We start from the raw sequence: 17,566 nt of genomic DNA on the forward strand, positions 1-17,566 counted from the left end.
TTGATGTATTTTTACCACTCATGATTCTAATAAATCCAGAATATAATCATTATGGAGCCTAGTTTGAAATATATCGGGTGTCACAACATGACATGTGTGTACTCAATGTATTATGTTTATAAAAGTATATCAGTTTTTATTTAATGTAATATGATACATGTTTGATGAACATTGCTTTTGTTCATGTTTATACGAGTAATATATTGATTTATGTGTTCAACCTTTTAAAGGCTACTAAATCAAATATATTCACTGTTAGAATTTCAACTTTATGCTTTTAATATACAATAAGTAATTAAGAGTTAAACTCGAAAATTAAGAGCTATTTTCAATTATTGATTGCGTTAATAAATTTTATCTGTTTATTAGTTCTAATGTATATATTTTGAAATCAAGGCTTATTACACTTATTACCATTATAATAAATTTACTTACTTATATCTAGAAATAAATTCAAATATGCAAAGATGAGCAAAGGTTTAATATGCAAGATAAGCGAGCTTTTCATATAGTATAAAGTTATTCCTATATATTTGCATATGCCATTTCAGATAAATATAATTATAATAAATCATTAGTTAATACGCAAGTTATTTCTTTATTCTATAGATATTTATTATAAATTAATAAATGTGTACATCTCTAACTTTGTCTCATTCATAATAATCATATATTCACATATTTCGCATACAAATATATTTTACAATATATACACATATATTTTCAATTTTGTGTACAAATTGATGTCATACTTACAAGGAATTTTTAATTTATAAATTAGTAATCGCTATAATACAGTTAAAATTAAATCAATTTAATTAGACATTATACCTTAATATACATTCAATTATTAACTTTAATATGATACTTGTATATTATTTGGATCATATTTGTTATGTTGTAATTAATATATAATTATTGAATTAATAATTGCTTTTATACAGTTGAAGTTAAATTAAATTGATTGGGCATTAAATCTTAATATACATTCAATTAAGAACTTTATTATGATATTTGTATATTATTTAGATCATACTAATTTTGTTGCAAAGAATTTTTAATTATTGAGTAAATAATTGTTTTTATGCACTTAATAATTAAGTTATATTTGATGATATTTAGCTATCATTTACATCTAATAGATAATCATATTAATTTTGTAGATTAAAATAAGCAAATATATTTATCATTAAATCACAAATTATTAAAAGCTATAAATATATTTATCATTTAATTACAAACAGATTGCGTTGCAATTATAATGATTTTTTGTTTAATATTAATAATTTAATTCAATTTGTTGCAGTATTTAATTTATTGCTAATTATTGAATTTTGTAAATTTACTACTAACCCCATTTTAAAAATTTAACAACATTTTAGAAAACGCATTTTTTTCAACACGTTAATCGCCACGATAATATCAGAAAAAAATCACATGGGCCATAGTAACTTTATAATATAATTTGGTTTAAAATGTATCAAAAAAACTTAATGTTTCAATGAAAATGTTTTTTTTTTTGACAAATTCCTGGAGAAACACTATTTATTTATGCCCCATATGACAGATATTGCCTATATTAGAACTTTTTGTTCCGAAAAGCCAAGAAATTTTCAGTTCAATTTGTTATTTAGGGTTGACATGGCTCATGTAGAATTTCTTAGCGTCAGACGCATATGACTGATATGACGATTAACGTGTTAATTCATATATAACATCTTTAATAAGTAAATAAATTAATTTTAACTAACAATATCAATTTTAACTAACTTCAATTAACAAATAAATTGATTGTTCTGTTAATTTAAGTATTTTTGGTCTAAAACAAACATGTTTGCCTTGTGGCCTTTTGCTTTTAAACCTTTAACTGTGTATAATCTGCCAGCATTTTTGTCTTTAACTGGTTTACCATTGGTTGCTTCAGCAGCCGTTGTTACAAATAGAATGTTCATGTCTTTGCCACCAAATGCCACTGAAGTCACCTAAATTAAAAGAAAGATATCTTTTAATAATTTCTATTTTTACTTTTAATTTTTATTATACTCTTGATATAAAGCAATTAGCAAATTTTTTTACCTTTATTTTTTAATTTCAATTAAATTACAGAAACACTATTTTTAGAGTTTTATTCCAACTATGTTCATTATTTTCTGCAAAACATTTTATTTTTGAGTTTTTTTTTATTAATAAACTTAGAGAGTTGTATTCATTTACTACAGGTTGATTCAAACAAGCAATTAAACTTTTATAGAAGTCTCTAGAAAATAGAGCGTAGTTGAAAACGTATTTGCAACTACCTTTACAAATTACAAAGAGAAATTCAATTTTAGCTAATTGCTCTGAATTGTTGCTTCTGTTTTACACCAAGAGTTCTTGAAAGGGCAGTACATTAAACAGATTCATCATTTTTTATATACATATATTCGATTTAATAAAAACCGAAATCCAAATAAGTCTAATTTTAAGCTCAGTTACCTGACTTCTTGCCTTACACATGTGTAAATGAAATATTTGTAGGGCATATTACAAATCAATCTTTCTACAGGAAGTTACTGCAATATATATTCGTGTAATCATGTATTTTTATAACTGTTTTTTTATAAATTTAAGATTTTTTATCATTTAAAAAATTATTGTTAGAGCTAAAACGAAAAAAATGTAACTGTAAATGTTAGTAAAATGCAGTTACATTTATTGCTGTTAACTAATGACGATGTTATTAACTGAAGTATAAATGAAATATTAATTACACTCGTTATCATTATTATTAAAATTATTACATTTTCTATAGCCAGTGAATAACTAGAACTCCATCGAAATTTCAGTTTAAAATTAGTTTATCAGAAACAATGCTTTAGTGGAACTATATTTCCAATTTATTCGATGTGCGTTTTCAATTATTCATCTATCTGAATTTCTTATTTCTTGATTTTCAATTGAATGAAGATTCAAGTTGAAATTGATTTCAATAATTAAAGACTTACTTGAGGTGCGGGTATCATAATCTCGTGTATAATTTCCTTCTTGATTGGATCAAATTGTAAAACTCTTCCTCCACCGTGCACAGCAATATATAAAATACCTGATATAAACATCAGTATTATAAATAGTTGTTTCATATTTTTATTTTATTAGCATTTATTGAATTTTGATTGCACGTGTATTTTTATTGTGTGCTTGTGTATTTATATGTATATATATAATAATAATAATAATGTATTTATAATAATAAACAGACATTAACAGGCAAGTTTAATTCAAATTTCACTTTTTACGTTTATACATCTTTAAAGTCATTAATTTACAGGAACGTTAATCAATGTTTAAAATGTTTTGCAAAATATATTGCAATGTTTTTGCAAGATATTTTTTAATTAATTATTTGCTGGTTATATACGTGAGTGTGCAATAACAACAGCCCCATTGCAAATTTTAATGTAGATCGAATAAACATTTTTGCATCCAAACTAATATGAAAATGGACCATTCTGCCACATATTATGATCAAATACTGATTACAACTGTATCATAAATTGATTTTTGGTTAAACAATATTTAAATAATAATCAGAAAAGTTTTTATAAACTTAGAATCACTATATAAAGTTTATATTTACCCTCAGTGTCTATTGTCATTCCATCAGGCACTGCACTTTCTGGAAGTTTATATTTTTCATCAGAAATATTTATTAATACAACTGGGTTTCTTATCATTCCAGTCTTTTCATCATAGTCGTATTGAGTTACTGTGTGTTTAGTAGAATCGCAGTGATACATTTTCCCTAAAAACAAACAGAATAATTTATAGTAGGTATACTATAAGTTTTGGCTCTTGAAATCTAAGAACACGTATGACATATACATATATAGATCTTTACATTATCATGAATCTACAAAAGAGCTTTCGAATTTTGAAACTTTTAAATTTTTATATCAACTTGCTATAGAAACTTGCTTTCAACTTGCTTTCTATATCTATATTCTGATCTGGATCTTAATATTTTTGTTAGTAATTTGAACTTTGTTTCTTACATGGTTGTTTTGGCTATTCTTGTATCTTAGAAGGCGATTATTTTTAAGGATTATTTGGCTTCTTGGTGATGCTTTATGATATTTAAAATTAACCCCTCCCCATTCACTCAACAACACGTGTATTTTTAATTCCTAGAAAAAATGTTAAATTTTTGGAACTTTTTTGAAAAATGTTGATTTCGTTTAAAATTCAAATAAAAACACATGAAATCTTACTAGGCCCCGACTTTCCTCATATTATATTTCGTGATTTCAAGCCCCCTCCCTTTTTAAGCCACGTGATTGAAGGAAGCCTCTTCATGACAAATGTTTGTAAAAAAATGAATTTCGGCATTTTAAAATAATTAGTATTTTATGGACATCCTTTATGATTTAAATTAGTTTATCTTTTATATCCTTCAACAACACAAGGCAAAATAATTGTATTTTCTTAAATCAGTAGAAAAAACTATTTTTAATGATGTTACAAAAATAATAATAATATCTTCAAAACTTTCATAATAACTTGGCAAGAAATAAGCCGAAAATATTGCTGCGCATATATAATGTGTAATATTAATGACTTAATTTGATTTTTGCTTTGAAGACTGTTGCTTTTAACCTTACATATAATAAATTAAATGATTTATTTAAGTATTATTATAGCACTAAAAACCATTATTTCCACCTTTGAAAGGCTTTATTATTTTCAGTCATTTAAAAGTAGTTCACCAATTATAAGTTTAATTATGAAAGTTTCATCATAAGTACCAAACGTGTTGATACTTTTCGCATTATGGTCTTTACACGTGCTGACATTCTGTCATAAAAGCCAAAGTTTGGCCACTTCAAATAGGTATTTGGTGAAATAGATTCATACAATTTTTCTGGAAAAACCCTATTTTATTTTTGCCTCCAACAAATACAAAAAGTCACTAATTAATTTAAAATTAGCTTTATTGCAATTTTATGGCATATTGCATAAAATAGAAGCATATCGCTTAATAATTGACGTGGATGCTATAGCATTCATTGTATATAACAATGATAATCTGATATTCTTACTACCCTTTTATAATTTAAAACTAAAATGGCTGTCAATTTTTGTACCTTGCTAAATCTTTTACTGTCCACGAACGTGTTAATTTCTCACTTTATAAATATTTTAGGGACAATGAAATATTTTATTCAAGCTATGCTTATTTTACAATAATGTCATACTTTATCTCGGCAATACTGCAAAAATTCTTTTACGATGTAGGCGGGTGGATATTTTTATATGTGGATTTTCGAAATATTTTTAGCTATTGTACACTTTTATATCTTAGAGAAACATATTATATTTGAAAGTGTTGAGTTTTATGTAGCGTCACGTTTTACGTTTTACGTTTCAAGAGCTATTTATTTTTATTCTTACCCAATTCCCTGTTCCAAGCAATTCCGTTGGATAATCCGACGTGTTCGAGCAATATCTGCTTCGTTAAATCCGATCCTAGAGACAACAATATCTCATCGTACCTATAGAGAAAATTAAGTAGGATTTTATTGCAAACACTTAGTTTAATCTTTTTATATTTGTTTTCGTTAAATGAAACTTTGAAACAAACAATTCCATGATTATGAGAGATATTAAATATTAAATACTTCATTTGTTGAAAGTAGATTTTGTTGAAAAACGTTATTCTTAAATGGCTTATTTTCTCATACACAAACTTTTTGTCGATTTGAAAGCGTGTTTAGTCTGCTCCTAAATATCAATATTGGCGCTCTTTTTTCAATAGTAAAATGGATTTGTCGTGGCAAAGATCGTTAACGCGTTGACTTTGTATGGATAGGGTCTTGCGTTCGAATCACCGCTCTGGCAATCTGACCTCGGGCAGCGCGAAATGGAAGTGGGAAATACCCTCACACTAATTCTTTCCTTAATTGTGTTCGAGTTTAGCTCAGCTCACAGACCTGCATAAGGGCAGTACTACCCATTATTAATAAGATGGATTAAATATATATGTTTTTGCCAAATAATCTGATTTGCTAAGTTTTTGTTTTCTAGACGTTTCAAGTCATTTAGCATCGTTTGCTAACAAATTGAAAGAACATGAATTCGTGGAAAGTTCGCATTTCACTGCTTGAAATATATCATTTTGCAATCGTGCTGATTTGTCGTTGTAAATAAACTAATTTTTGCTCAATGATATGGTTCATACTTTAATCGAACATTCTAATATGTTATAGACCTACAAAAGGTGGTTCAATTTCCTTACATATTAGAATAATGGGGTTGGGTCATGCATTTAGATAAACTAATTTATGTAATTTTTATTGGAAATTGCATTGATTACTATACAATAATAAACGAAATTTTTATTTTTAAAATGAACAGTTGAAAAATACCTAAAATGCGGCGATAAGAATATTAAAATTTCTAATCTCAATTGATTTAATATTGATGAAGTCTATTTACAGATATCGGGAAAGTTAATGCAACTTGTCTCAAACCACATCGCCACTTACAGAAAGTTAATTTTTAACATGATTTAAATATGTGTTTTTCACTTCCCGTAGTGAAAAGTTATAGTAATGAGCCGAAAATCGAGAATGAAAATTTTTGCAAATCTTTACGTTTCACAGGTTTCTGAACATCTTGTCATACCTCAGAAAAAATGTATGTGTGCGTGTGTTGTTGTTCTACAACACAGTCATTGAGACATGGTTGTACTGATAGTATTTCAATAATTGTTATGATAAATTCAAAATAAATCAATAAAATGGCGCATATTTCAATTATAGAACTTCAGGATAATAATTTTAAATGATTAGATTTTTAGTAATTATAACTTTAAGTTAACAGCGTCAACCCCATTAAACAGTGAGTCCAGTCTTATGTCATCAGAATCGAAGTAAAATTTGTTTGAAGAAAAATGCCACAACTATTTATTTTATATTGATATAGTATTAAACTATTCGAAACATCTTAAAATTCGAGAATATGTTTTGGTTTTATTTTAAAAATTGCAATCTAACTAGCCAATGGTCAAAGATTTATACGCATGGCGAATATAGTCGTCAATACACAAAATTATGCCATTTCTTCGTGACGAATATAGTCGTTAATACACTTTCATGACTAGTATTTTAGTCAGTCAACATGAACTTGTTAATTCATGTTACATTAGATGAGTATGTATGGTATAAGGTTGTCAAATATTGGTTGCCTTTTTGTATTATAAACCAAGGCAAAAAAGCGGAAGGGAGATATTTGACAACCTAATATATGCATTTTTAATTATTTTAGCAATGAATGAATTAGAAATTTGACGACAGTATATTGTTCTATAAAGTCTTAGCTTATAGATTGTGGTATATAATGTGGCTCATATTAGTAGGTACCTATAGTATGCGTCGTTCTCTCCACTCCTTCAATTGATCTTCAACCTTCATTCAGACAATTTTAAACTTTCTGAACGTTGCGGAAATATAAAGCAAATAAACTGTCGAAAGCATTTCAAGTTGCTCACCTGCCACGAGTCTTCCCATAAAATCGACTTTGGCGTCGTTGAACCTTGTCCCAGCTTTTCTGTCGTCAATCTTGACGAGTGTTCGGACGGTCTTAATGTCCGGGGAAGATCCATCCCACTGCACAAGCAATAAATCCAGATCTGCGCCCACAACGAACTGGTTATTTGTACCATTCACGGGTATTGCGAAACCCACACTTTTGGTTCCATTCAATTTTCCTCTGTATCGATTCGAAAGAAGGGGTTTAAACATTGATTAACAGTATCACACACATTTTATTGCTTTATTGGATTTGCCGTTTTATTCAAACTATTTATAATTCATTTTTCAAGTAAATTATTTATATTGTAAATAAAATAAAAACCTGATATTTTTTATTTTACTTTAGGAAAACGTTTATCAATCTTATTTAAGTATTTAATTTAGGTAATACAGTTTTGTCTTCAAGTGACTGAAAATAGTTTCATTACATGATTTTATCGAATATGATATAAATTACTAAAATGCTTTTTAAATAATAAGATATAATTTACTATAATAATTTTTGTTAATTCTTGCGAATAATAAGCATATACGGTCAAAAGCATTAGCATTGACTATTTTACTATTTTGTATAAATTTACACAAATCCTTCCAAATATTAATGTCTACAGCTCAACGTATTTTAAAATATAGTTTCTAGTAAAGGTACAATTTGATTTTTATTTACTGTCTAATTCGAACAAATTTTTAGTTTCATAGTATCTGATGATAGCTACAAATTCCAGAAACGTAAAATAAAATAAAGGAAAAATTATATAAATATTTTTTTAAGAATAAATTATAATCCAACTAAATTATAAATATTATAAATAAATAAATTATAACCCAACAACCTGAATTATCGAAAGAGAGCTTTAATAAATTTCATAACTATGTAACGCATAAACACAGGTTTAGTTAAAAAACTAAATTATGATATATAAATATACATATATATATATATATATATATATATATATATATCTGTTTGATTACCTGTAGAACTTTTTATTCTCTGGATTATATCGCAACAAACTACTAGAATGTATATCAACAAAATACAGCATTCTGTTTTTTTCATCCCAATGTGGCCCCTCGTTCAACTCATTTCGTTCTTCGCCTAATAAATGAATAATTTGTTAAATAGGAATATGATTTAAGAATAAAGTTGTTATCTATAATTTATTAAAATAATTAATAACAAAATATTTAAAGGAACCCGATTTTAAGTAATAATTAATAAACATAAAATTCACAGATGATTTTTACTATTCTGGCTTCCGTCGCAAAGTGTTACACGTTATTTTTGGATTCAGAATCATATATTCATTATTCCGGTATAGAACATATTAAGATGTTTATTTGTTCAGGATAAATATGGGTTGTACAACAAACGATTTGCAATATAATTCGAATTTAAACCTACAATACATAGATTTTTTTTTCTCTCGCACACAATTTTATTAATAATTATGTTATGAAACTAAGTTAGCACATATGATGTTTCGATTTAGATTATACACACTTTTGATCTCCAAACAAATATATTAAACATTAGACAAACAATTTGATATCAATTGAGTAACTAAACTCGAACTATTAAACTACAGTTAAAAATTTAAGAAATATTTATTAGTAATTTGTCTCAGGGTTTATCAAAATTTGTTTATCAAAATTTAGTTTACAGAATTCAGTATAACTTGATTTAGATCATATTTGTTTATTAATGTAAAAGTTCCTCAATTGAGTTTACCTAGCAATTCCACCTGATATTTATCACAAGCCGACAAAACAACTCCGAAGAGAAATATTAATTGCACAAAAATTAGTTTCATTTTTTATTTTTATTATAATGTAAACACTAGATTATTAAACAATAATAAATAATAAAATAATTTATTGCTGTATTACTATCTACTAGTATGATTAGAGCGTGCAAGTAGCATACTGTAGTGCACTTGACTTGGGAAAGACTTATATAGACGTATTAATATTTACTACAATCTAATACAAGTATATGTGTATACATAGAGCCGTATATATGTATGTATATATCTATATATCTATCTATCAAACATTACTTAATTTCACTTCAAGCTTTATGCATAATTAGCCTTGATTACTTTTTACTATAAAATTACCGATACAAGCGGACAGTTATATTGCACAGGGTCTCAACTAATTTAGTTTTTGCTATAAAAATAATTTATAAATAAAAATGAGTACATAACTAGAAAAAGTACGAAGAATAAAAACAATTTACATCTTTATAATATTTCTATTAAGCTCATATTTAAATGTATAATTATTTATATAATTATTAATAATATAATAAGATAAAATCATTTATAAAATTATTTAGAAAATGGCTTAGTTTGAGCTGTATATTTTCTTATTTCATTTAATATAATTAAAAATAATTAAACTTTGTAATACTTTTATTTGTAAAATTTGACTCTTAAAACAAAAATATTTATTTATGATAGGGCGCAAAGGTAAATAAATTAGTAATAGTAATTAAGGTAATTTCAGTAATTATACTGTCTTTAAAATAAACTACATCACAAACATAACATGTATCAAAAAGAACTATCGATTTATGTTCAGTAAAACTGTCAGTTCATAATTCCTAATTATAGAAACATGTTCTTTAGGTATTTTTCTAAAATTTGTCATTTGTTCCTATTTACCCCATAGACTGGATAAAAATGAACAGCCATCGGGCAAACAGATACAATGACTTTAGAGGAAATTAATAAAATAATAGCTAAATTTTTTAACCAATGCGAAATAAATTTTCTTGGGCACATTTTTACAAAAATGAATCATATATAATATAATTGATCTGGTAGTTCGTTAGAATTATTTATCAGAACAGTAGGAAAAACTATTAATTTAACTCATCTCTTATAAAATGCTTTGTTTAACTAAATTTATTTTTTAATTTAATGTTTTCTTATTGTATACGCCTTTGCCAGGGTAAAGGTTCAGTTAGTCCTTTTTACCCATTACACATGTAGATGTTACACTCTTTATACTTTATATAAGGTTATACAATACCTTATATAAAACAATAAAATAACTTATACTTAAAATTATATTAAAGTCTCGTAAACTAAACAACAGGGCTCACAACCAAAAAACTAACAACGAAAGAAAATACTTTTCTTATAAATGTTAAAATATTCTTAACATTAAGCTGGTACTTTGCTGGTATTTTTTGTGTTCAATTTAAATCTGTTTTTGTAATGATAATTATTCTTAAAAAGTATTCTCAACAGAAGTTTCAATTTTATGTCCAATAATGAAATATTCAAATATGCAAAACGTGAAAAATATTTATAAAATATGTTTGTTCAGGCACGTTTCATAGATTTCTATCTTCTGTCATATGAATATGCAAATTTTTAATAATGATAATATTCAAACAATCGGTAAATGAACTGTTATTTGCAAATGAAACATTAACTGATTTTTTATCTTGACCGAATATTTGGTTCAGTGATTTTCCAATACGTGCAGCAGTAGAAGCAAAAATCCGATATGAATGTTTTATGAATGTTCGTACATATCTTCGTGTTTTTTGCATCAACGAGTTTTGTCACATAAGCAGATGTTTGAGATAAAGGTTCTATTCTATATTCAGGTATTTTTTTAGATATCTATTAGCATAAATTATTTAGTTGTATATCTCTATAGATTATTACTAATTTATAGAAAAATATTGTCTAACCCTTGCGTTTTTAAGTTTTATTATTACGCATCAATATATGTAATAAATATTTATTTCGAATTCAGGTTGATACGTGGAATCAATTGGTAGATTTTCTCCATTTTGCTGTCCAATTTTCTGTTACCTAATAAAGATATCAGTACAGTTGATTCTTTTAAAATTGTACGTCTGATCATTATGATCATTTTCTAGATTGGCATAGCCTTTTTTGAAATTTGAAATAGGAATGCATGAGATACTTCTAAAAGGCAGTATATAAAGATAAAACTTTCCTATACAATCAAATCCCATAGAATTTTATGCTTCTACTAATAAGCGAAATTTTTGTAAATCTTAAGAACGCAAATCCTCAATTGGCCCTGAACATCGCGCAGTCGTAGTAAATATCTTCCGTGAATGTTATTATTTTTTAGTTTAGATTTCATCAATATTTAAAAAAAAATGAAAAGCTAAGGGGCTGACTTGACATTTATTTTAAAATATTGGCAATTTTTTATCCGTTTATATTGATTTGTTGGACAAAAGTAAATAAATAATTCGCAAATATTTATTACCAAACTTGGTACCCATGGCAGCTGATCAAATAATATTGCGTCTTTAGATAGCTGAAATATAGATATGATATAGATAAAAATCACATCAATAGAATAATTGCTGAGAAATCAGCTCATTTCTCTTTTTTTTATCCCAAACTCGGCCGGGCTCTACATTAGGCAGCATGATTTCAAATTTCCATTTGACGTTATAAGTCTCAAATATAGCCACAAGTAAAAATTTACTTTTAGCAGGTATATAAAATCATAAAAAGTCAAAAATACTATTTAATTTATTAAGAGTAAGTTATTAGTCACAACTAGGTAGGACCATTACTAGGTTGTCTACCAATAACAAGTCGTATACTACATGTCAACATGTAATTTGAACAGATTGTAATAGAAAATAATTATAAAAAATTAAAAAAAATCTAATTAAAAATTGCAAATTATAGCAGCAAAGATCTTAAAACATGAGTAACACCTTATTAAGGGCACATTTGAAGTATTATCATAGATATCAATCCCACTGAGAGATCGCGCTCCATAGTTTGGAAACTACAGAACTAATTACTAAAATAATTTATGACGGCGTATTTTATTTATTTCAATTTTGATCGCTAAGAATAATATGAAACTCATAGTAAATATCCAACTATTAAGGTTTTGTAACATCTTATTCCGCATTCTCATCAGTTATATAGGTACTTTACTTCCGCTATCCTTTCTCATCGGAAGGAAGCTTAGGAACTGACGGTAGATGACGGAAGCTATTAAATAGAAGATGGGTTTGGGTATACATAGGTACTGTTATATATGTATAAATACAATATCGATATCACCTTGGATTTTATTTTTCACACTTTCTTCACGAAATATTTAAATTTCTTTATGTTGTACAAAGTCTAAAACTACTTATAAAATCACAGAATACCAAAAAGTAAATTAAATTAAAGGAATTGAATTCACGTTATTTAAATACATGCAAAAAAGTAGTATTATCTGTAATTTGGCTTATACATATTTATATGAATGTAAGTACACATCAATAAGAATTATAATTATGATTTTTTTTTAACTTTCATAACGCAACAATCAGATGTATAGGTATTATATTTATTTTTTTCGTGTATACATACATCATCCAATTTTTAAGCTCTTATATTTTGTCTATAGAGTATTCGTACATATGAAAGTTACAGTATTTATAATAATATATTTGAAAACATTCCATATACTTCGAGTATTTTATTACCGTATGGGAAGTTTCAGCAATTTGCCTTAAGACACGATGTCATACACCTCTTATTGTTAGTTTTGTTTAATTAGTGAGTCGATGAATTTTTAAAATATTATGTACAATTGAAACATAGCTTTTATATTATATATTTCGATATATAAGAAAAAACTATAGAATTAAAGTTGTTCAAATATGAGCATAATATTATCACTAAATTTAAAAGTTTATTATAAATAAAATCATTAATTATGATTTGTGATAAAACTCGCTATATTATAAATAGAACAGTAAGCGTTATATGAAAATGCTCTATATATATATATATATATATATATATATATATATATATATATATATATATATAAATTAAGTTTAAAATTGAAATAAGTATTTTGAATGCAACTTTGTTTTTTCCAAAATTTGAAGTCACGGATTGTAAACTTGTAAATGAAAGTTCACAGTTATGAATAATTCGAATTTTTTCACAATTGCTCTCAATGCCTGCGCAACTTTTGTTCCTGATATTTTATACACATTGATAATTATCCAGCTGATTTAGAATATAATTAGATTAGTTATAATACACAAAGACAAAGACTTTGATAAGTCTTTCAATTGGATTAATCTTGAATTATAAAAATTATTTTCGCCTTCAATTCGAATGTGTAATCGAATTTTCTGGCGAAAACACAACCTCCAGCCAGTCGAAATTATTTTCAACTAAATATGAATTTACTATTAATTCTTCATGTAGCACACATGTATTAAAAAAAATTAACTTAATAAATATATGTCAATAATTTTAGAACTGCCGAGACTTTTTACCATACACTAGTGTATAGATAGCCATATTCCTGTATTTAGACTTAAATTAAATAAAATTTTGATATATAAACCAATACATTGTACACATCTATGTTGTTTAATATTATAAATGTATACAGAGCATTATATATTCTGCTCTCCATAAATAATAAATTCAGATTAGTTGGAAATTATTTCTTTATCATCATTATTTCATTCCACAAATTCACTCTGCTCTTTTCCTATTTTTCCTGAGAATTTCACTATTAATTAATATTGACACAAATTTCATTTGCTACTTAATGTGACAAATTGCTTAAATTATTAATCTTTCAATAAATTGCCATGGTTGTTATTGACATTGTTGTTCTTACGATTAATGAAAGTTACCTTACTTTGTACAAAGCTCGCAAGTATTTGATATAGGATTTTTGCTTCTGAGAAAATTTAATTGAGATAATGAGAATTTGTCCTTCAAAACTTTTTATGTGGCATGTTTAAGCAGAGCGCTGTGCTCTCTATAATATTATAATAATGCCCGCGAGCATGACCTTTTCTTTGAAACTTTTAACTACGTATGTGATATTTACCTTATTTTGAAATAATTGATGTCTTACAATCCAAATAAGACATTTGCTATGAAAAATAATAAGCATGCAAATTAAGCAAATCTAAGATTTTGTTCAATGTAAGCGTTTAATTTTATCAGTCTGTGAAAATGTCTGTTACTTATTTGTATAGTCAATAATAAATTCTTATAACAGGATTTTCCCCAAAAACATATTTTTTTACATTAAGAGAAACGCGTCTATGATCTGGAAAACTGAAAATTATGATTTCCTGACCATGCAACAACAAGGCCATGATTATATTTTTTTCAGAAATTGAACTTTTACACATACATAATTTGATGTAGAAGGATATTGAAGAGATCATAATTGATTAATAGAGAATTTAGATGGTGCATATGCATTTGATAATTAGAGCTTATATATGCATATTAAGCCTTTAGATATTTCCACGTTTTTAGTAGGCAGTATTAAGCCCGGTGCACACGACGCCAGTATTCCTCGTAACATGATTTCTATCGTAACAGGATTTCTGGCGAGCAAGAATTTTGCGCCAGATTTTCACTTATTTTATGATTAATATTAATTTCGCGCATTTTCAAATAGATTATTATAAATATATACTGTGAATTTCACAATTTATATTTTATAGGTCTAAATTACACTAATGCTTATAAGTGTACAAACAGGGAATTGTATAAATTGTAAACAAAAACATGTATGTATCACATCTGATTGGAATTAAGTGAAATAATAATAATTAAAAGATAATAAAGATAAAAAAGGGGCATAACTAGTGTGAAATTTTCAAAAAGTCGAATTTTCAATTTGTTCATATTTCGATAGGTTATAATAACGTACCTAAATTTTAAATCGATATCTTAAAAAGTTTTTGAGTCACAGCCATTTAAAGAGTATGTATATAGTATATAGTATAACGATCATTTTATCTTTAATCGCGTTTTTCTCGAAACAGCATTTTTCGAATTTGCTGCAGCGATTACTCAAAAACAAATGATCCGATCACTATCAATTTTTTTGTACATGTTCTATATATAGTTCTCCGTAAAATAAACTATCGATTTTTTGATAGGATCAAAAATCGAATTTTGGCAGTCCAAAAACTTTTTGTTAAAAAACGCCGCCATTTAATCAATTTTTGATTTTTGTTTTATCGTAGTTCATTTTACAGACAATATTATCTAGTTTAACGAATTTTTTTTTTATTTGATCCACGTAGAAGGCCGGAATCACTGCAGCAGTGTAGGGCCTTTTTTGTGCCGTTGGAGATCGACGATAATTAAAAAAATAATTTTTTTTTTTCTTCAAAAACTTTGAGATGTGCTGATTAGTTTTTGGAAAAGGCAGGTCCAGCAATTACGGAGATAAAGGGCAATGAGTGCAGAAAATATAAATCAAGTATTTGAGAGAACGTAGCATCCGATTTGAATGATCTAAAAACATTCTACAACAACTAGTAATGATTGGGAGAAGTGGTAATTAGTTTTTGGCAAAGGCAGGCCCAGGCATTTCGAAGATACAGAGCTAAATGTGCAAAAAATGGCAGTTTTTGAGAGAACTAAGCATCCGATTTAAATGATTCAAAGAACTTTCAACTTGTTTTAACGAAATAATTGATTTTGGAGAAAAAATTTCTTGTTTCAAATTTTTCGAAAAAAATTTTTTTTTGTATATCGAAAATAATTTAGCTTTTTATTTTAATTCTGTTCTAATATACTTTAAACAAATAATTTCAACTTTCCAATTCAATTTATATAATTCTTATAAATATTAGACAATGTTTATAATAATCTATTTTAAAACATTTAATATTCCTCGATCATTTTGTTACGGTACGGGAAGTTCCAGCAATTTGCCACTAATTTTTTTTTCAATTTTGAGTATTTTTGCAAATTTCGAAATTTTTGAAATAAAACGATTTGAATTTTTTTTAAATTTTTTGGAAATTTTGAAATTTTTTGATATTTCAGATAAAATTACGAAAATTTGAAAAAAATGCATATTTAAATTTTTTCGGAAATTTGAATATTTTAAAATTACTGAACTGCGTTTCCTAAACTAATCATTTATTCACGTCGCTATATATACAGAATAGCTATTTACAAAATAAAAACTAAACGCTTCCAAAATCGAAGTACATGAATCAAGTACGCATTGATATTTACGTGACAAAATACAGCTTTCCTATTGGACACTGAAGGTATCGGCCACGAGATCGTTCATCTCTCGCCGAATAGGACATGCTCTATTCCTAAAATACGGCAGGAATTTGCGAGGACATAAGTTGTTATGAAATCAAATTCCGACGTTGCTAAGGCAACGTTTTTACATAGAAATTATGATGAGTATACCGCCGTTGTGAATGCATGAAATCTAGCAGGCCAGATCGCAAATTATGTCGCGAAAGATCGTAAATTATGACTTATCACGTCGTTGCTAGAGTAACAAACAAACAAAAACTGTCCAGCATGAAAACTGGCGTCGTGTGTACCGGGCTTTAGTTTGTTTTTTTCATGCATTGCAACATTGTTCAATTTTCAACTGTATATAATAATGCATGATGGACATGCGTAAATATATAATATCACATTTAACGTATCCTTTTTTGAAACATAGTCCTTGTTAATCGTTTTAATTTTGTACAGTGTATTTTACTAAAAGTGAATTTACATCACATAATTAGGGTACGTTTAACAAGACTATGGCAAAGAAAACAAATATGTTGACTTTAAGTTGAATAATGCTGAACATGCATTAATTAGGTTTGGTTGCGCAAATTTAATTGGAAAATATGCACTTCATATAGTCGAGGTTCCAAATTATAGTAGATTCTGCACAGAACAATTTTAAAGGGACTAGCGAAACATAGTTTTACTAAGCGGACAAAACACAAAATGCTCGTTAATTTAAGCTGTTGGACATTGAAGTTTACTTGGCTTTAGACTTAATTGTCTCTGATAAAACCCGCATTATATCTGCTTTTTTAATTAATGTGCGTATAAATTGGTAATCATTTTGAAAAAATTGAAATATGATAACATTTAGGACTTTCTGACCATGTTAAATATTTTGATAAAAAAAAATTATGTTTTGGTAAATATTAAAAATTTCAAAAAATA

At 26.7% G+C, this 17,566-nt stretch overlaps 1 protein-coding gene and 1 pseudogene across 1 annotated transcript; one reads left to right on the forward strand and one right to left on the reverse strand.

Moving 5' to 3' along the window:
- Nucleotides 1-17,566, forward strand: part of LOC113385845 — a 52,429-nt pseudogene that overhangs the window by 10,710 nt on the left and 24,153 nt on the right.
- On the reverse strand, nt 1,800-11,456 carry LOC113385844 (putative sugar lactone lactonase YvrE). The gene is made up of 7 exons (XM_026623674.1): nt 11,405-11,456; nt 8,544-8,667; nt 7,570-7,746; nt 5,428-5,528; nt 3,617-3,781; nt 2,985-3,082; nt 1,800-1,982 (listed from the first exon to the last, which is right to left on the reverse strand). The coding sequence occupies exons 1-7, from the start codon at nt 11,454-11,456 to the stop codon at nt 1,800-1,802; spliced, it is 900 nt and encodes a 299-aa protein (XP_026479459.1).

Source organism: Ctenocephalides felis, unplaced genomic scaffold, assembly GCF_003426905.1.
Source record: "Ctenocephalides felis isolate EL2017-DRISC unplaced genomic scaffold, ASM342690v1 CF-g0.4_SCAFFOLD_03571, whole genome shotgun sequence".
NCBI classification, from domain to species: Eukaryota; Metazoa; Arthropoda; class Insecta; order Siphonaptera; family Pulicidae; genus Ctenocephalides; species Ctenocephalides felis.